General features: G+C 37.3%; 1 protein-coding gene across 16 annotated transcripts in view; it reads left to right on the forward strand.

Moving 5' to 3' along the window:
- Positions 1 to 22,390, forward strand: part of ELP4 (elongator acetyltransferase complex subunit 4) — a 225,989-nt gene that overhangs the window by 125,624 nt on the left and 77,975 nt on the right. For 3 of the 16 annotated variants that reach the window (XM_081544096.1, XM_081544082.1, XM_081544081.1), the window contains 2 exons: positions 16,716 to 16,835; positions 18,329 to 18,506. The exons of 8 other annotated variants lie outside the window; for them this stretch is intronic. In XM_081544096.1, coding sequence (XP_081400222.1) covers positions 16,716 to 16,835; positions 18,329 to 18,364 — 156 coding nt within the window. In that variant the 3' untranslated portion in view covers positions 18,365 to 18,506. Of the gene's footprint in view, positions 1 to 9,536; positions 10,290 to 16,715; positions 16,836 to 18,328; positions 18,507 to 22,390 lie in introns of those variants that run through there. 5 more of the 16 variants (XR_014069373.1, XR_014069372.1, XM_081544083.1 and 2 more) reach the window with 4 other exon arrangements.

A 22,390-nucleotide genomic window follows, 5' to 3' on the forward strand; every position in this document is an offset into this window, starting at 1 on the left:
ATTTTTAAACTGACATATAAAATTTTACATTAATGTTTAATTTAAATAGAATCCAACTTAGATTTTTTCTTTCATGGACCATGCTTTTGAAGTTGTATTTTAGAAGTTGTGATGCTGACAACCCAGCATCATCTGAATTTTCTTCTGTGATATCTTCTAAGGTTTTATAGTTTTACATTTTACATTTAGATCTATGATTAATTTTTAATTACTTATTGTAAATGGTGTAATATCAATGTCTAGATTCATTTTTTTGCATGTGGATATATGTTTGTTCCAGCACTATTTGTTAGAAAGACTATCCTTCGTTGAATTACATTGTCCCTTTGTCAAAGATAAATTGACTGCATTTGTGTGGGTCTCTTTCTGGGCTTTTTAGTCTGTTCTGTTGGTCTACTTGTCTTTTCTTTGACCAGTAACACACTGTTTTGATTATTGTATATAGCTTAATAGTAAGTCTTGAAGTCTGGTAGTTTGCTAGAGCTCCATAGCAATTATCACAGACTCAGTGGCTGAAACAATAGGATTTTATTTTTCTCACAATTCTGGAGACCAGAAATCCAAGATCAAGGTGTCAGCAAGGCTGGTTTTCCAAGGCCATTTTCTTTAGCTTGTGGCTTACGCTCTTCTCCCTGTGTCTTCTTGTGGTCTTCCCTCTTAAGTGTGCATATCTGTGTCCACATTTCTTCTTGTAAGGACACCAGTCATATTGGAACCGTGGCTTCTCTGGTGGTTCAGTGGTAGAGAATCCACCTTCAATGGAGGAGATGCAGGCTCAATCCCTAGGTCTGGAAGATCCCCTGGAGAAGAAAATGGCAACCCACTCCAGTACTTTTGCTTGGGAAATCCCATGGACAGAAGAGCCTGGCGGGCTACAGTACATGGGGTTGCAACAGAGTCGGATATGACTCAGTGACTCAACAACAGCAACAATAATCAAGAAATACACAACATGGAAATACCTGTTTTAGCCTGTGGGTAAATTTTATTGATATAATCTCTAGATATCAATACATCCTGTCTCATTAATAACAGAGCTAATCAGTTTTCCAACTTACATTTTCATAAAAATGCAGAATCACATATTTAACTTTAGGGTTTGTGGGTGTTATTTTTTAATGTGACTTTGTGTCATTTGGGGACAGGGTAGAATAATATTTCAGGCTTTCCTCCTTCTGAGACATATATCCAAACTGAGATGAAAGAAGTGTTTTTAATTCATCTAGCAGCCACATATAACTGTGCTTGGTTTACACTGTGAGGAGGTATTTGGGACAGCAGCAGAAACAGGGTTTGATTTGTTAGGTACACACCCTTTACATCACTCGTATCGTATAAAATTGTTTATAAGCATGGGTACCATAATGTAGTAAACTTAGTCTGAATCAATTCAGAAAAATATTTAGAAGCCTGCTATTATAAAGCAAGTAAGTAAACTACTATTCTTACACCCAAAAAATGAATACAGTAGTAGAAGGGATTAGACAAATATACTGAAAATCAAGTCAAAGCTTTCTAAGTGTAATAAGAAACACAGGATACTAAAAATACTCATACATGATAGAAAACTGAAAGGGAAGGTAACACTTGTGATCTAGAAGAATCTGGAGAGAAAATCTATCAGGAAATGGCTCAGGTACATACAAAAGTAAACTAAATAGAGCACTATATTTCAACCAGAACAAGTCTGGAGGAAAACAGCTGCTAGTGTTGATTCAGTGGATCTATAATGTTAAGGTCACATTTCTGTGATTTTCTGAAACTTATCTCCATGCTTGTTGCCTCATGATCGCAAGATGGTGGCTGCAGCCCCAGATACCAGTCTGTAGTCTAGCAGGAAGAAGGCATTGAGAGAGGGAGGGAAAAGACTTTCCAGATATTCCTCTGCAGACTTCTGTTTACAACTCATTGGCCAGAACTTCACAAATTACTACCCTGGCTGCAGAAAATCTGGGGAGGTGAGAGTTTTTAGCTCTTCACATTGCCCTTCTCCAAACAAATTCAGGAAATGTTGAGGTAAAAAGAATAGCAGGAACACATCATGTGTTACTTTGGAAATAAAGAGATCGAACCCGGGTCTCCCATATTGCAGGTAGATTCTTTACCATTTGAGCCACCAGGGATTCTCAAAGAGACACAGTGGAAGTTAAAAATAAAAGCAGTAGAACTGGATTGTATCCTGCAAAGTCTTTGGTGCCAGGCTACTGAGGCACTTCCAATTAACTTAATAGACATTGGGAAGCTATTTAATATTTCTAAGCAGTGAAATGACATCATGGGTGCTGACCCATAATCATATTTTAATTTTGTAAATAAAATGATGTTAAATACATTTTATAAAGAAAGAGTTTACAATAGATAGGTGGGTCATTTCTAATACTTGTACTGTTTACCATGGCACCAGAGTGTAAATTCTACAGAATCCATTCAGTCTAGGTATCCGTATTAAAAAAAAACAAATTTGGGTTTTACTAAAAGATTGTTTTCCTTTAACAATTTTTTATTATTGTGGAATGCTATATATATATATATATAGCTCAGATTTATAAGAATGTACAGCTTAGTGATTTATCAAAAAGTGAATATTCATATGACCATAACACAAAATAGGACTTTCCCTGGTGGCTCAGATGGTAAAGCATCTGCCTACAATGCGGGAGACCCGGGTTTGATTCCTGGGTCGGGAAGATCCTCTGAAGAAGGAAACGGCACCCCACTCCAGTACTCTTGCCTGGAAAATCCCATGAACAGAGGAGCATGGTAGGCTACAGTCCGTGGGGTCGCAAAGAGTTGAACATGACTGAGCAACTTCACTTCACTAACCCAAAATAATATTAGAACATTATCAACTCCCCAGATGCTACCTTCATTCTCCCCTAGTCACTGATCATTTCTCCTCACAATGACAACCACTGTTGTAATTTGTTCTTTTATAAATATATATCCTTGAAATAAAGGTTTTACTTTTAAATATACATATGTACTTGGAATCATATTATATTCTTCTATGTTTGACTTCTTTCAGTCAGCATTTTTAAAAATTGTACCCATGTCATTGTGTAGATCAGTGTCATTGTGTATGCTGTGTGTACTTAGTCGCTCAGTCATGTCCAACTCTTTGCAACCCCATGGGTGGTAGCCCACCAGGCTCCTCTGTCCATGGAGTTCTCCAGGCAAGAATACTGGAGTGGGTTGCCATACCCTCCTTCAGGGGATCTTCCCAACCCAGGGATCGAACCCAGGTCTCCCGCATTGCAGGCAGATTCTGTACTGTCTGAGCCACCAGGTCTAGTTGTTGATCTATGTTTTCTGTCTTCTTTTCCTTGTTTCTAAAAGGTTTCCGAGTGATTGAACTCACTATAATAAAAACAATAAATGATTTATTATACAAAGTCATGTGACTATAATATTTCTTGTTCCTCCTTAGTTAGGAACTAATGCTATGCATGTAGCTCAACCAAGATAATTCACGGTCTTTATGGGATTAAAGTACTGATAATTGGTCCAGAAGAGTTAGAAGCAAACCAGGGCTTGCTGATGTGACTAAGGGAATAGTTCTGTTTCTGCCTAGAGTCTTCTGAGGGCTCCCACATTGTTCTTGCCCCAGGTGGTCAGCTCTGCAAGAGGATGTCAATGTCTCTCTTGAGGGCTGAATAGACTGAACCAGCTTTGCTTGTCGGCCCCAGGCAATAGCTGCATATGCCTTAGTTCTCTGCCTCCACCATCCATGCTCACTGTCATTGGCCTCCCTGCGTCCACATGCTCCCTATGTATCTTCAGCTTAAGGCTGTATTTTCTCTCCTTGTTATGGACCTGAGGAAGGAGAGCTGAGGGAAATTTAAGTCCCCCATTGTGGGAAAAGTCTGCTTTAACTAGGAGCTGAAAACAAATCCCACATTTACATAGCACTATAATCTTCACAGAATAACCCCAGTAGCAATCTCCCAGGAAACCTCAACTTAGAACACTCTTACTGAATCACGTGGTACCCAGGCTTATACTATTTAATTTTGAACATTTACAAAGCTTTAAGGACATTATTACACTGAAGTATTTTATTCCGATATGGAATTTTGTGTTCTTATCCTTGTTTGTATCAAATATCTTTTTTGTCACCCCACGTACATTTTAAATGATCTCTGAGATATCCACTAACCTCTATCAGTTCTCTTACAGCCTCTCTAAATATTCCTTTTTTCACTTTCTCTGGGTGTTTTTCCTCTTTTTATCCCCCAAAGATGACAATGATGGTTAATGAATGTTAACCCCAACAATGAATATTATTATTCATTGAATATTCATAATATTCAATGAATATTAACAATGAGTATTAAACCAAACAATAACCATGACTTAACAAGTACTTATAAGTGCTGGGCACTGCACAAATTACACATAATAACTCACTGAACTCTTAACAGCCTAATATAGTTAGTTCCATGACTATCCCTGTCTTTTATATGAGAGGTGCCGAAAGGTGCCCAGGGAACTCTGTTCAGTGTTATGTGGCAACCTGGATGGGAGGGGAGTTTGGGGGAGAATGGATACATGTATATGTATGGCTGAATCCCTTTACTGTTCACCTGAAACTATCACAACATTGTTAACTGCCTATACTCCAATACAAAATAAAAAGTTTGATTTAAAAAAACATTGTAAATCGACTACAATAAAAATAAATTTTAAAAAATAATTTACTTCTAGTCACACATGTTAAAAACAGAGTCAGGTTTCTAACCTGGATACTCTTTAAGTCCAAATGCATGTGTTCTTAACCTCTAATCCATTGTTCCTGGTCTCCAGAAGCTCCTCCTCTTAGTGACTCCCTCTTGCCTTCTCTTCCCTACCTAATTCCAGGGCCAGTTCTAGTAGCAAATTTTTAAGAAACTCAGTCTCGTTGATTCCACCAGTCTAGCATAAGGTTTGCATACCCTAGTGTCACCAGCTAAAATCTTGCAGGCTTGGTGGTCTCTGTAACCTAGCAATCTAGGCATCAGCATGCCTTGTCCAATTATGCAACAGTTTCAATGAGCTATTGGCAAATCTGGGCTTCCCTGGTGGCTCAGACAGTAAAGCGTCTGCCTGCAATGTGGGAGACCCAAGTTCGATCCCTGGGTCGGGAAGATCCCCTGGCGAAGGAAATGGCAACCCACTCCAGTACTCTTGCCTGGAATATTCCATGGACAGTGGAGCCTTGTAGGCTACAGTCCATGGGGTCACAGAGTCAGATATGACTGAGCAACTTCACTTCACTTCACTTCATTGACAAATCTAAGAGATACTGTAAATGAAGAGCTGATAGTACTGTGCTTGATATTTGCCAAGATTTGAAAGATGAAGGGAGGAGAAGAATCATAGGTAAACTACTCTTAAGACTGTAAGACGAGCAGTCCATTAATAAGAATTTTAAGTGCTTATTTATTTGTCTTCCCCACTAGCTGCTGAAGTTAAAAAGATACAGAAGCATAAATTCTGGTAACTCTATCTTGATCACATCAATTCCGCTTTCATGATATTTTCTTTCCTTGAGATTCTATGTACATATTCAGAGCACATGTCAGTTCTCACCCACTTCCTAAACCTGACCTGACAGCTGTATCCTCTATTGACCTCTCTCTCTCTCTCTGTCCCCCTCTCTCCTCTCTCCCTCCATCCTTCCCTCTCCCCACTTAACTATTTTCTCTGTTACTTATAAAATTAATACTTTTCATTGTTCAGTTGTCTCATTTTTGTACATTTTGTACAGTGCTATTTGGAGAAGGCAATGGCACCCCACTCCAGTACTCTAGCCTGGAAAATTCCATGGACGGAGGAGCCGGGTAGGCTACAGCCCACAGGGTCGCTAAGAGTCGGACACGATTGAGCGACTTCACTTTCATTTTCCCTTTAATGCACTGGAGAAGGAAATGGCAACCCACTCCAGTATTCTTGCCTGGAGAATCCCAGGGACGGAGGAGCCTGGTGGGCTGCCGTCTATGGGGTCGCACAGAGTCGGACACGACTGAAGCGACTTAGCAGCAGCACAGTGCTATTTAGCTCAATTTAATTAGATATGTGTAAAAATTCCTACTGTGTGCCAGGCCCTTTGTGAGTGTACAGATGTTTGTTAACACAGCCCCTACCCATGAAGAGTTCATAGACTAGTAGAAGAAACTGATATATAAACAAATAACCATAATAGAAATTGATTGGTATAAAAATAGAGTTAGGTATAAATTGCTATGTTAAGACTAATAATGGGGTAATTCTAGAGTTGTTAAGCCATGTCCAGGAAAGGCTACAGAAAAAACATATTTGAGTGCAACTTGAAAGTCATTTGGATTGTAAAATATTTATATCCTGTTCACTTTCTATTTTCATTATATTCATTTTGACACTTTTCTTGTCTGTTAAACTGTAAATTCTTCAAGGTCAGGAATTATATGTTCAAAGCCATTGTTTCATCCATAATACCATAATATTTCACTGAATAAGTATATTTGCTGCTAACCAAGTATTTATATTCATATAAATAAACATTTATTTCTTTTTCCTTATCTTCTCTCTTCTCCCACCAGATCCCAACTGGTCAGCGTACATTTTTATATTTTAATATCCCATTTTATTTGACTTAACAGTAACTATGTAGTATATTTTTATAACAGCTTATTTTACTTACAAACGTGTAGTTTCTTTCTATGTCATATCTTGTAAGTAAGCATTGAGATATTTGCTCTTTAACCCTTTCTGAGCTTTTATGGTATCTTCTGTAAGCATGATAAAAATGCAAAACTTAGGGGTTTTTTCTCTTGCATACTATAATTTATGGAAAATTCTCAAGTTTATTATTTTCTTCTAGCAAGTCAAAATAGCTGAGGTTTCAAATTGATAAAAGAAAAAAAAATGCTTAAAAGCCATGTTTAACTACCATAATGTTAAAGTTACAAACTGGAAAATTGAATATTATGAATCTTACTTCAGGACAGAATAACATAGGCTCAAGATCTCCTAAATTTCATAGAATACACTGAGGTTTATCTTATAAACATTTAAACCCATCATCATTTTTTGCTAATTTCAAGGCCAAGAACATTTTAAGATTAAAGCTTCAAATGAGTTAAAATCACCTTAAAGTATAGTAAAATTATTTGCCAGATATCTGTTTGAGAATCTGCTGTATGAGGAGGCACTGGTGATGCAAAAATGAATAAGACATTACTTCTATTTTGAAGAGCTCACTATTTAATAATTAAAGGGATTTGTCTAATCTATATTACAAGGTAAATTCAGTTGGCTAAATATGAATTTCAAAATTGATGAGAGGTAGAAAAGACCTCTATCAAAGACTTTAACTCAGTGCACCATTTCAGAAGCACAGTTGCTTACACATAGTATTAATAGGTACTAAATAAATGTTTATTAAGTATCTTAAATACAAACATATTTACTGCAATTAAATACAAATATCTGACTTTTTCATTAAGACTTCAGTTTAAACAAGGATAAGGGAAGGAAATTGCCCCCAAGAGAGAGCCAGATCGTAATGTTATTTCCAGAAGGAATGCTTTTGGATTCTCTCCCACGAGTAATGGGGAGCCTTTTAAGTGTTTATTTAGGGATTACTGATGAGGGTTATGTTTTTAAAATATCACTTTGGCTGCAGTCTGAAACGATAAATTGGAAGGGATGACAAGACTGGAGGCAGACTCTAGTTAGGACAATGTTGTAAGAGGCCAGGTCATTATCATCATCATCATGACCTGAGCTAAGGAAGGAATCTGGCAGAAACACGTTAGAATCAACTGAATTTAGTCACTGTCACTTGATGAGGGAGAAGGAAGAGTCTAAGGTGGCTCCTGACTTTCTGGTTTAAGTGCCTTGATGAGATAAGTGTCTTTCACTATTAATAAAATAAGGACCGTAAAGAAAAGCTGTCAATAGGGACTTGTAGAATGGGACATGTTAGTAGAGAAAACCTATGAACATTCAGGTGTGTGAATTTGGGGTGGTATATGGGCCAGAGATATAGATTTGGGGATCAGTGTTATACAGCTGGTAGTTGAAGTTTAGAAGTGGGAGTTCAAGATTAGAAAATATGTTTGAATTCAGACATATTAGAAAATATGTTTGAATTCAGAAGACATGGTGCAGAGGAATCCTGTGGAGTGGTCTCATGGAAGTTGAGGGAGGAAAGGATTTTGAAAAGAGAATAAGGAACAATCCTGAATGCACTGACCAGTGAATAAAAAGTCAGCAGTTGAATCATGGATAGAGAAGTCTGTTTCATTTGGCAGTGTGAGGCTCATGGGTGACCATCAGTCAGTCAAGATGTTTCAGGGATATTGAGTTCAGAGCTTTGATTACTTGCAATTACTGGAGTATTCAATTTTTTTTTTAAGTATTTAAAAAGTGAATGAGAGGTGAAGAAGTAGAGACAGCAGGTATCCACTCCATTCCAAGCTTCTGAGGGTGAGAAATGGGAGAAAGAATAATAGCTGGGAGAGAGGCAGGATAGAGGGTTTTTAAGTCCTTTTGTTTTCCCCCCTTATTCCTTGATTAAAATATTGCTCTTGGTTGCATTTTCATGAGTTAATGTTAAACTTAGTATTTTTCTATAATTAATCATTCTATAATACTTTTGGTCAATGATATAAATTGGAAAGAATCAGGGTTACCCCCAAACCAAATTAAGGATAAATTCTGACGTGTGTGATTACCATGAATGCACAGGATTAAAAAATATTTATGACAGAAATATGGAAAAACCATGATTGAATAAAAGGAAGAAGTTGACAGCGTGTTGGATAAATGTGAGATATCTTACAAATGATTTTTAAATGAGGCCATCTGTTAAAGCTCGCTGATGCTCTCAGTCTGGAGCAAGAGGTTATTTATGTTTTCACGCAAATCAGGCTTTAACCAAAATACTTTGGAAAAACAGATGCCTTATAGAAATTCATTATTCCTAAAATAATTACAACCCTCTAAATGTTAACATCCTTTCCTACAAAGAATGGTATTATGCTAATACTGTTTATATATATGAATGTAAAATTCCTGTATTATTGCTGTAATGAAATGCAATGGGTTCTCCCTACCCCCACCTCCAACCGCACCCCAGGAAATACATGCCTGCTTACCAGGACCAATTTTCTACTTATTTAGCCAAAAATAATTGACCTTTGAAAGTCATAACCCAAGTATTTTCTCTTTCTACTCTTGTGTTTTTGGGGGTTTTTTGACCCCCAGTAAGTCTTACCAGATATATTGAAGTAAAGGAAATTTTATGGAGATCAAATCTGTGAGTGTTGAGAAAAAAATCTGAAGAGACTTATTATTTGCAGTTTTTATCATTACTGGGAGAGCAGCAAATTAGAGTCAGACTAATATTTTCCGGTTCTGTTATTTATGGCTTTTTGTTAACTTTGTCACCGAGTCAACTGTTGAACCAAATTCCTTGCACAACATTCACTTTGGTACCGTTACAAGATTTTACGCATAGACTCTCTATGTAGCACCAATAAAAGTATTATTTACTGTGTCTTCTTGTCCTCTAGGAATGCTTTCACCTTCAGTAGGCTCCTATTTACCTTAAAATAGTAGCTTAACCATTCAGATGAATCATCTCATTTCTCCTTCCTAACTGGTCTTTGGGTTGAAGCATTTGTCAGAATGGAAGATGGAAGAAGGACTGGAGAACTCCATTTGTGAAAGCCCTGCCTAACTCCTTGCTCGTGACAAGGAGTCTGCACTTTACATTGTATGTGCTCCATAAAGTGGTCTGAAATAGTGGTTGGAGTGAGGCTCTGCAGTCCAGTGGCCTGCATTGAGAGTTTGCTTCACCACTTCTTGGTTGTGTATGTGTGTGTTCAGTGTATGCTAAACAATTCCCCTTTGCCCCAGTTTCCTCATCTGTTAATTAGAGATAATAATACACACCAATCATGTAGTGTTAGTCGCTCAGTCGTGTCTGACTCTTTGCGACCCTATGGACTGTAGCCTGCCAGGCTCCTCTGTCCGTGGAATTCTCCAGGCATGAATACTGGAGTGGAATAATACACACTACTATATATAAAATAGATAACCAGTAAGTACCTACTATATGGCACAGAGAACTATACTCAATATTTTGTAATAACCTATAAGAGAAAAATGAAGTAGGAAATGGCAACCCACTCTGATGATCTTGCCTAGAGAATCCCATAGACAGAGGATCCTGGTGGGCTACAGTCCATGGGGTTGCAAAGAGTCGGACACGACTGGAGTGACTGAGCACAAAGGAGAAAAGAATCTGAAAAAAAAAAAGATGTGTGTGTAACTGAATCACTTTGCTGTATACCTGAAACTAATATAACACTGTACATCAACTATACTTCAATAAAAATTTTTAAAAATAGGGATAATAATGGCACCTTCCACATAGTGTGGTTATGAGGATTAAATAAGGTAATGTCTTTTTTATTTTTTTAATTTTTAATGGCGGATAATTGCTTTGCAAAATTGTGTTGATTTCTGATGTACAGCAATGTAGATCAGCCATAAGTATATATCCTCCCCTCCGTCTTGCACCTCCCTTTACCACCCCCAACCCACCCCTCTAAAAACTTGGCATAAAACCTGATGTGTTGTTGTGGTTGTAGTGGTGGTGGTTTTTCTCATAGACAAAGAAGCATTTCCCTGTTCATGGAAGCCTGGAGAAGTACTCGTTAGCAGACAGTAATTCTGCAGGTTTTCTATACTAGGAGAATATTGGTTGTTCTGTAAAATGGCACCAAAATATTGCTTGTTTCATTAAGGAAGGAAAAGAAAATGCCATGTGCTTTCATGAGTATTATCTCATTTAATCCTTAGAACAATTCCTGCAAAATAAATAAAATAAATTCCTGCCCATTTCCACATGTGAGATCTGAAGCCTTACACAAACTCAAAAGGCTAGTGGATAACAAAGCCAAGATTCAGTCACAGGAGTAGCTGACTCAAAAGCCCATCTGTTTCCACCTCACTCTACTAGCTGAATTGTCAACCTTTGGGGCATAGTTACTTTCCTCACTTTTTAGATGTGGCAGATTAAGAGACCTCTACAACAGTCCAGTCCTACCTTTTCTCTTTTCAAGTGAGAGACAGCAAATATGCTGCTGCTGCTGCTGCTAAGTCTCTTCAGTCGTGTCCGACTCTCTGCGACCCCATAGACGGCCGCCCACCAGGCTCCACCATCCCTGGGATTCTCCAGGCAAGAACACTAGAGTGGGTTGCCATTTCCTTCTCTAATGCACGAAAGTGAAAATGAAGTCGCTCAGTCGTGTCCGACTCTTAGCGACCCCATGGACTGCAGCCTACCAGGCTCCTCCATCCATAGGATTTTCCAGGCAAGAGTACTGGAGTGGGTTGCCATTGCCTTCTCTAACAGCAAATATGGTAGACACTCAAACAAGGTTTGGCCAATGACCAGTCAAATACTTCCTCTTCCTAAAAAGAAAATGCACATTTTGGATCTTTAATATTACAGTGGTTTATTTGTACTTACTAAAATAGGGACTCCCAACGACTTTGTAGAAAACTAAAAATAGAATTTTATATATGAAACCAGTTTATCCAATTGTGTCTATAGCCTCTCCTATTGAATGGGTTACAAAGTTCAAGTTAATGAGAAACTGTAAGTATTTTAGTAGCTTCCTATCCTCATTCTATTTTAAACTTTATTTCTTTAAAGAAAATTTTGGCTCTGAAAATGTTTGCTTTTGACCAGAAGCAATAAAATTCTTATCTGGTGATAAATTTGTCTGAAAATAGGAAAGCCATATGAGTAATAATTACTTTCTACCTAAGATTAATCAAGATAATGTGTTTACATGTGTAGGGCACTTGAATCATAGTGGGCTTTTCAGAAAGAATCAAATTTCAAAGTAAAGCTTACTACGTCTTTTTCAAACTGATGCACAGCTGCATGAGAACACTATTGTTTTTTTGTTCAGCTACATCATGTTCCTGCACTGAAACCCTTCCATGCATATCCAGCTTATGCCAGTCTTTCTAGAAACTAATCTTTCTTCTAGCCACATTTATGTCTCTAAATAGCTATGCATTATTTTATACTCATCACCTGTGTTTCTCTCTTGGCACAGAGCAGAAGATTCTTCCAATGACTAGTTGTATAACCTAGTCATGTAACCTTAGGAACATTACCTGACCTCACTGTGCCTTAGCTTTTCATCTTTACTGTGTCAGCTACTGTGCCAGCTCCTTTATATATCTAATTTCATTTGTCTTCATGTAACTCTAAAGAAGAGGCCAAAGAGCTTCAGTAATTTTCCCAGTGTTACATGGCTGGTAAATAGAGCCAGGATTCAAATACACTTGTGATTCAAATCCTCTGTTGTACACTGCTAAAGCATATTATATCTCCTCAACCCACACTGCTCCTAGAGCATTAGTTTGGGGAGAGTTTTTCATGCCCCTTAACCTCTATAGGGGCTTCCAAGGTGGCTCAATGGTAAAGAAACTGCTTGCCAAGCAAGAGATACGGGTTCATCCCTGGAGTAGGAAATAGCCACCTGCTTCAGTCTTCTTGCCTGGAAAATTCTAGGGACAGAGTAACCTGGAGGGCTACAGTCCATGGCATCGCAAAGAGTCATATACAACTGAGCGTACACACACACCCTCTATACACACCCCTACTTGGCCCCAGCTAACTGCTTTCCCAGGTGAGAATGTGTAATGTCCCACTAAATAGTCATCAGCTTTTTTTTCACCCCAGCACACTTGAGGTTTATGACACACTAGTGCACTAGTGACTTAACATGATTCCTCAAAAGACAGGACTCAGGGTCTGGGCAGTAAGGACCAAGTGTGCTTTGAAGAATCCTCTTTCTCTGGTGTGATCTCAAGGTGTTGTAAGCTGTAACAACTCAAGAGTATTGGCAAGGCACTATACTGGACACTTGTGTTAACTCATTTAATCCTCACAGCAACTTTGAAATTGGGTCTATTATCATTTTACTGATTAATGTACTGAGATGCAGAGGAGTTAAGTACCTTGTCTGTCTTACTGCTCGATTTTTCTACAAAGATGAACCACGTGCTCAATGCTGACCTGGTAAACTGCAGTTTGGAATGACACCTAGTTAAGAATTTCAGACCATAAATTACTACTTCTACCCCCATTTTCACTTCTTTTCAAGTGTGAGTTTCCTCACAAGCTACTGACCAAGTACTGTGTTGGCTTCTAGTTCTTTGCACAAATAAGCAATTAAGAAATGTTATCTGGTTGGCAGTCCTGAAAAGGGCAACACTTGAAACAAGTCAATCTGTTGGCAAAAATGTGCAGTATAGTTAAGAGTACCAGGCACAAGTCCACTGGACCTATCCCACCAGTTACTAGTTATATTAATGTAGGCAAGTTGTTTCCTTTTTTCCTTGTCTGTAGAATTGGAACAATCATAGTATTAGCATCATTAAATAGCTATGGGATAAACTGAGAAAATGCTGTAAGTACATTGTACACATGCTTAAATATTAGTCACATAGTAAATATTAGTCATTAACTAGTAATAGTTAAAGGGCTTCCCTGGTGGCTCAGATAGTAAAGAATCTGCCTGCAAGGCAAGAGACACAGGTTCAATCCCTGGGTTGGAAAGATCCCCTGGAGAAGGAAATGACAACCCCCTCCAGTATTCTTGCCTGGAAAATTCCATGGACAGAGGAGCCTGGTGGGCTACAGTCCATGGGGTCTCAAAGAGGCGGACGTGACTGAAGCAACTGAGCGCACACACAAGGTCTTCTTGACTGAACAGGTGGTCTTGTGTGCTTTCTTATTTGAGACATTAATGTACTTCTTCAGGAAAATACTTTGGAAACTATTTTAAATTTTTTGAACACCAGAATGCCATTTGGTTACTCCCCAAGTTTTCTACATTAATACTTAAAAAGTCTTGAGGGATAAATTAGGAGATTGGGATTGACATATACACACTACCATGTATAAAATAAATAACTAATAAGAACCTACCTGTATAGCACAGGGAACTCATCTCAATATTCTGTAATGACCTACATGGGGAAAGAATCTAAAAAAGAACAGGTAAGTGTATGTGTGTAACTGATTCAATTTGCTGTACAGCAGAAACTAACACAGCATTGTAAATCAACTATACCCCAATAATTTTTTTTAAAAAAAGACTTAAGTCTTATAAAGAGCAGCTGCTTTTCTAGTAGCATTTCAAGTGGCTCAGCAAAGCAAGTTAGTACAGATAATTTTTTTTTTTAGTTAATGTTTAAATTTTACTGAAATTAAGTTCAATAGAAACCTGTCACTAGTGATGGCTAGATAAGAGGACTTGGTTGAATTAACACAACATTAATAATTTAGGTTCAGCAATTTAAGAAACACGGAAGTACTCAAAGCTCATCAGGAGCACAATCTACATGAACTAGCTGAACAATCTTAGATGGAATATTTATATCTAAAATTTTTAATCTGAATGAATTTGTCAGAGTAGATAATTTTGAAATGATACCCAGTCACAAGTACCTTCATTTTCCTTGATTACTTTTTTCTGAATACCTTTTTTGTTATGTACTTTATGAATTTAAAACATGACAAAAGATGAATTTCTTAATATGTACATTATGTTTTCTGAGGCTGTTAATTCTTTAAGGAAATTACAGGTACTTAATTTTTTTTAATCTGTGGTAGTACTATGGTAATTAATGCTTATTTTATGCAAACTAGAGTGTATCTGTTAATGGACACATTACTGTCAAGAAAATATTACTTGTCTTAATTATCAGTAATGAAGCAGGGATAAGCTGCTCACTTAGATATAATATATCTAATGACCTTTTCAGCTAGAGGTTGTGATGGAAGGTATCAGTTTCACAAATTATGCTTCATTCAGCTTCTGGCCTTTGTGTAGATTAATGTTTTGTGGATGAGTTTTAAAGTCAGGCATAAATTGTGTTTGGTGTTTAAAAGTGATTTAGTGTCTTGCTTTTAGTACATCATTTTCTCGTTTATAAAGCTTCAGTTTTATCTTCAAGCTTAAAAAAAATAGTCTATAGTAAATTTAGGACTGCTTTACTAACTGCCAATGTTGTTTTTTTTTAACCTTACCAAATAAAATGGTACTTCTATATTCACTTTTTAAACCAAAGAACAAGTTTCTTTGTTATTTCTGAATTTAGGACAGTAAACACAATGACTGGGTATATAAATATTTACAATAGCATTTTTCCTAATTAGATTTCCTGAGATGACACAAAGCTGTTAAATGTGAGAGAATTTATGACATTTCTCAATCAGCTTCTTACTGAATAACAAAGATCTTATCTCAGGGTATTAAAAAATCATTCAAGAGCTCATAGATTTAGCCTTGTATTCAGACCAGTAAGGGAACTACCTCATATTTTAAGTAAGGAAAGAACCCGCCTGCCAATGCAAGAGACATAAGAGATGCAGGTTCGATCCCTGGGTTGGGAAGATCCCCTCGAGGAAGGCATGACAACCCACTCCAATATTCTTGCCTAGAGAATCCCATGGACAGAGGAACCTGGTCAGCTAAGGTCCACTGGGTCGCAAAGAGTTGGAAACTACTGAAGCGACTTAGCATGCACACATGCACAAGGATTTAAATGTTAGAGATCAATGCAACAAGGCAATGAAACAAAAACTCAATTTTTAATTCAACTTTTTAAGCCCTTCCTATATAAAAATCTTACCAGAAGCTCAGTAAAGAAATCTGACAAAATTGGAGCTGCTCCACTTGAGTGGATAACTAGAAGGAATCTAGGGCTCTCAAGGAGCAGAGTTTTGATACTATGATCCTGATGGTCATATAACTAACAGACCCAAACACTAGAGCAGGAGAGACTATCTTTTCAACCCCCTCATTTTAATGATGAGGTGCCTATAATCTAAAATGTAACCAACCTAAGTTCAGGTGATCAATAAGTGCTATGACCTAAAATGTAAAAAATAAAAAAAAAAAATAGTAGTTTTAGAAGTAGAATCTTCCCTTTACTCTCTCTTGCCCTACTAATGTCATCATGAATTTTGATCTCTTCATTTAAAGAACAGTTTCTGAATTGACCTACTCTTTTCATTAAAAAAAAAAAAATTAGCCGTAGGTTTCCATTTTCAAGGACACAGTAAAGTCCCCACCTGTGCCCATGTATTGTCTCTTTACTTCTAGCACCGTTGCTCACCTTGGTGCAGACAGGAATGTACCTATGCTATACTTGAGTTCCTTCAGTTCCTCAAAAATATATTCACACATGCTGTTGCCTCTGATTGGAAAGTTCCATCTAACAACTTCTCTACTTCCTGCCCCTGTCATCTCAACCAGGCTCACGTCCGTTTATCCTTCAGGCTATGGTTTGAGGACTTCTCTGTTCCATCCACACCGAGTCTGGATCAGACGCCACTCGTGCTCGCACAGCATCCTGTACCTTTCCTTTCACAGCAGTAGCCTCCCCTTCTACATGCTCACTTCCATAAATGTAGGGACCACATGATTAGTACATCATTGAATCCCCAAGCCTAGCAGAGTTTCTGACTCCTGGCAAATGCCCTGTATTTACTAGGTAAGGAAGAGAGGAACATGGACTCCACTCCCCTCTCAAAGAATGTAACATGTTGAATGGTATGAACCTTAAGCCAGTTTCTTGTTGAGGAGCAACTGTTGACTTCTTGTCTGACTTTGGAAGACTCTCTGACCCTAAGGCTTTGTTTCCTTTTCCAGCAGGATGATAATGCCTTCCATCTGTGTCTTCTTCCTGCTGAAGTGAAAGTTTTCTCTATCAGAGCTTCATTTCAGTTTCTGAAGTATCATGAAGAAGTCATGTTCTCCTTTGGATACAAGGTTAAGGAGGTTTATCTTAGAAAGTAATTTCTTCAAGAGCATCTTACTTTTTTCCCAAGTCCCAAGAAATTAATGGGGGCTTCCCTGATAGCTCAGTTGGTAAAGAATCCGCCTGCAATGCGGGAGACCCTGGTTTGACTCCTGGGTTGGGAAGATCCGCTAGAGAAGGGATAAGCTACCCACTCTAGTATTCTTGGGCTTCCCTTGTGGCCTCAGCTGGTAAAGAATCTGCCTGCAATGCGGGAGACCTGGGTTCAGTCCTGGGTTGGGAAGATCTCCTGGAGAAGGGAAAGACTACCCACTCCAGTATTCTGGCCTGGAGAATTCCATGGACTGTATAGTCCACGGGGTCGCAAAGAGTAGAATATGACTGAACAACTTTCACTTTCACTTTTCACTTTCAAGAAATTAAATAATGGGTCACCTCCTTCAGTGCAAACAGGTTCATGGCCTTTGATTGGTGATGACATCCTTTAAATGAACTATTGGTGGCTATTCTTGGGAGCTTTAGGATTTTATTTATTTTGTTTTATCCTTGAGAATGGTACTTACATAGTTTGTAATTTAACATATATACTATGTAGCCATGATGAAATTATTTTCTATATTTAAAATGTCCAAATTTGTTTCTGTCAAAAATGAGGAATTTAAATGCAACTACGCATATGAATTAGGTGAATAAAAATTTGTTCAGCAAAGCCTGTTACACTAGAGAATATTGCTTAAGATTCAAAAGAGATAATCAGGGCCCCATCAAAAGCAATACCACTTTTCCAATTATTGTATTATTTTTGTATTGCCAAGAGCAGCCGTGAGGAAAATGAGGTGTGTGTGAGAGAGAGGAGATGAGGTAAGAAAATTGTCATAGTCATTTTTTCAGAAAGTTGAGATAATTAAGTTCAAAAAAAAAGACCCATTGAACTTCAGTAGTGATTCTATCAGGAAAAAAAGATTTTTTAAAGGACTTTTGGGGGAAAATAATGCATGAACATAACCAGAACAGCAGTTTATATTTAACAGACCTAAATGGTCACATTTTTAAGTAAAGTACGCCCTGGCATTTGAACAGCTGTTCTGTCCAAATCAGATTTGAATACTGTTGTTTAATCTTACCAGCTGTAGCGGGGGTGGTTTGTTAGTCTAATTCAGTATAAAATATGCATAGTATACTTAAATTTGAAACTTTAAACACATATTTGTATTAAACTGATAAATTTTAGTCATATAAGCCTATTTTAGGTAAACCCTTTATCTTTCTGTGAGTTATTTATTTTTCTTAACTATATTGGTGTGTTTGAGCAGATTTTAAATAATTTAAATGTCCTAAATGGTTTGTATTTAATTCATATCTTTTTTTTTTTTACTTTTGTATTAGGTATGAATTAAAAAAATACATTTTCTATGCAGATATTTGTAACTGCATTTGGGATATTCATAGGAAAATTTAAATATTTTTCCTGTTTTTCTTCCTTGCTAATTCTCTACCCCAATAGATTTTCTTTACAAACATAATCATAGAAATGGAATGAGGACCAGGTGGTTGCTGTAGGAAGGCAAAATAAAAGACCAGCATCTCTCAATCTTACAAGACTAAAGCCAAAAGGGACTAATATCAAAATACATAAAGCTATGTAGCATATGAATATAGTGAATAAAAATTTGTTCAGCAAACTCTGTTTCACTAGAGAATATTGCTTGACATTTGAAACAGGTAATTTTAGAACAAACAAACATAAATGCTCATGGGTATATACCACATATGTTTACACATATGTTTACACACACACATATTACAGATAAATGTAGAAATAGTTACAGATGCATTTAAATGTGTGTGTTTATGTACTATATCCATACACGTATTTCTTAGCTTTGTCTTCTGGAGAGCTTGGAAACAATAGCAATCTAAGGAGCACTCCAAGTACCCAGATGTTGGTTTCTATGTATCATCTGCAACCAAAAAGAAGAGGGAGGGAGGGGAGGCCTCTTGGCAAAATAGCCCTTTCTAGAACTGGTACACGGAAAGTGGAACGTGAGACTAGAATTTATGCCCAAAAGTAGAGAGATACTCAAAGAATGATGGGGACATGAGAAAAGGCACAGGAGCCACTTTGAAGAATATCCTACTAGCCAAATCTTGGAAATTTGAGCTTCAAAATAAATAATGGAAAATAACCCACTGAGTAAAATCGAAATCCAAGTATTCATGCTGAGGTAAATAGATAGATGTGTGTGTCTGCTTAGTCACTCAGTCATGTCCAACTCTTTGCAACCCTATGGACAGAGGATCCTGGCAGGCTACAGTCCATGGGGATTCTCCAGGCAAGAATACTGGAGTGGGTTGCCATGCTCTCCTCCAGGGGATCTTCCCAATCCAGGGATTGAACCCAGGTCTCCCACATTGCAGGTGGATTCTTTACCATCTGAGCCACCAAGGAAACCCAGATAGATAGATGATAGATAGGTAATAGACAGATAGGTAGGTAGATAGATAGATAGATAGATAGATAGATAGATAGGGAAACCTCTTTCTTAGAGAATATCAAATAATAAACATTAAAGGAGTGATGAAGTAGAAAATTACCATTAACAATAAGAGTTATTTTCAATTTAGGCAGAAGTATTGTCAGTTGGAGGCTAAGATAGGCTGGTAGGTTTAATCAGATCTGATGAAGAAGAGGATAATGACAATATCAGAATATTTCTTTCACAAATTACTAATAAGTTACAAAGGGCAGAATGGTGACTTTGATGAACAGGACAACCAGGTGATCAAGGTTTATATCACAAGTGAGTTGACATAATGTGTGGTACCTCACCTTGTTGTGAGACACTATAAGAGCAGTATGTCCTATTAGTGGTCTCTTGCCCCAAAAGCATTGATCAAGAGGGCATATCAGATAGATCTAGGTTTCTGATTAGTCTACAGAATGAGAGTCTTGTATTGTTGAAAAACTGTTGAGAGCCTGAAAGGTAGGGAGAAACAGAATATTGAGAAAGATTGGGTGTCTTAATATTTCTGGAATGATTTACAAAGTGTGATTGGGGTCTACAGATGGACAGTAGTGTTATATTGATGTTGATTTCCTGACTTGAACAATTATATTGTGACTATATATGACAAAGTCCTTGTTCTGGAAAATAGTCACCAACGCAATTGCGGACGATGGGAATCATCTATGCTGCTTGTTCTTAAATGGTTCAGAAAAGGGCTAAGTATGGGTGTACACACATATTTGGAGAGGTATATCTAGATTTCACTAAAAAGAGAAAGAGATGTGAAAGTTAGGGAATCTAGGTGAGAGGAATATGGAAATTTTTTGTTCTGTTGTTGCATACTTTTCTATGTTTGAAGGTATTTCAAAATAAATTATTGTAGTGTTTATTGAAATGGTAATATAGCAAATACCTCATGGTGGTGATTTAGTCACTAAATTGTGTCTGACTCTTGTGACCCCATGGACTGTAGCCTGCCAGGCTCCTCTGTCCATGGGATTCTTCAGGCAAGAATACTGGAGTGGGTTGCCATTTCCTTCTCCATGGGATCTTCCCAAACCAGGGATGGAACCCAGCTCGCCCACATTGCAGACAGACTCTTTACCCGCTGAGCCACCATGGAAGCCCAAATACCTCATAATCAAAAATTAGTATTTCAGTCAAAAAACATATGAGTAGTTACACAGAGTTAATAAAAACTGTAAATAGCTTAATGTCATTTCAGGCCACATTGTGCCACTAAATGAGTTGTTTTTCAGAGGTTTCTAAATTTGTGAATTGAGGATAAAAGTTGTAGATTTGTGTAAGGTATCCAAAGCCTGGATAAATAAGTTTTCCAATCTCGCATAGAAAGTGACAAAACAAAGTCCAAAACCAAAGTCTCCTAATCCCATATCCTAAGTAGCCCCTAGGATGCCAGTCTGGATAACAGATTATTGAGGCAAAACAGAGACATTTGCATTCAAGTTCTGACTTTTGGAGTTCGGATTTACAAGATGGCTCTTAGAGCTTCATCATTAGTTTCACCAAGAGGGCATGTTGTGTGTTGTAAATTTCAAATGCATCCTAAAGAAAAAAAGAAAACCTTTTTCTTTTTCATCATCTATTTCTTACATAGTCGTATGAATGTACGAGTGAGTAAATTTCTTCCTCTCATCTGCATTCCAGCCCTCTTTGTTGTTGTTTAGTCACTGAGTCGTATCTGACTCTTTTACAACTCCATGGACTATAGGTCACCAAGTTCCTCTGTCCATGGGATTTGCCAAGCAAGAAGACTGGAGTGGGTTGCTATTTCCTTCTCCGGGGAATCTTGCCAACCCAGGAATCGAACCTGTGTCTCCTGCATTGGCAGGTGGATACTTTACCACTGATCCACCTGGAAAGCCCCTCCAACCCTCTTACCCAGTAACATTTCCTTCTCTCTTACAGAATTACAGCATACATGTGGACTTAAGTCACTACTTTTTTTCTAAAGTGATTTACTGATCACTTGAATGTGCCTAATGCCTAATGTGTTTTTAAAAATTCACACAGTCATTGACTTGAACTGCTGTGTAAGAAAATGGTCTTTCCTGGATCCTGTGTCTGGCCATATCATTTTAGGTATAATTAATGATTTTGTGTTCAAACATTCTTTTTTTTAATGTTATTAACTGTGAAAGGAAAATATAGTTAGATATTTTCAGTTATACAGCCAGTATAGGTAAGTCCATTTTGAGGGCTAAATATTATTCTTTATTCTTTACCCTGTCACCATTGCTTAAGTAGCTTTTCAGTAAGCTTCTTCTATCCCAAATCTACTTACATTCTTATTCTTTACATGCCTTTAAGTGATCTTCTGGAAATTACCAAGTGTTCTAGTTTTGCTACTTAAACATATATGTGTTTGAAATAAGATTGTTTATGAGTAAAAGAATACAGTTGGCTTAATTAACTTCTAATGTTATTTGATTTATCTTGGGGCAGAGATATTCAATGTCCTATTTTAAAATAATGTCAAAACTATTTTAAATAAATGTCAAAGACTGTGGCCCGAACATAATTTTTTAAATAGCTGTGTCTCCTGGGTTCCAAAACTGCTTCTTTCCACTCTTATTCCTGTATCTTGATGACTGAGTCAGTTTTCTTTTCCTGTGTTTTCAGTTTACTAGCTTAAGAGCTTTATAGATGTAAGAGTTTTGCAGATTGTAATTATGTACATTTTCAATATATTACTCTAAATTGAGCCTTGATAATTCTTATTTTATCTAGTGAAATAGAAGATGTATTTTCAATACTGAGCAGTAAAGACAGAATTTTTTTCTTTTCAAAAAGGAGACAAACAAAAACATTTTCTAACTAGCATGTCAGTTATACCTTTACTCCTTAGTGTATGTATCTTTAGTTTTTTTAACTCATAGCTTAAGAAAGCATCAACTGTTAGCCACAGTAGGGAACAAGTAATATATTGATGAAGTATGTTTCTGTCTGTCCTTCTAAATCTATTTTCTTTAGTAAAAAAAAAAAAAATTATAATGGCATTTCCAAAAGTGAACATTTTCATCTCCTGTAATTGCATA

Source organism: Giraffa tippelskirchi, chromosome 11 (genome assembly GCF_054371585.1).
Source record: "Giraffa tippelskirchi isolate mGirTip1 chromosome 11, T2T-mGirTip1v1.2.pri, whole genome shotgun sequence".
Taxonomy (NCBI): domain Eukaryota; kingdom Metazoa; phylum Chordata; class Mammalia; order Artiodactyla; family Giraffidae; genus Giraffa; species Giraffa tippelskirchi.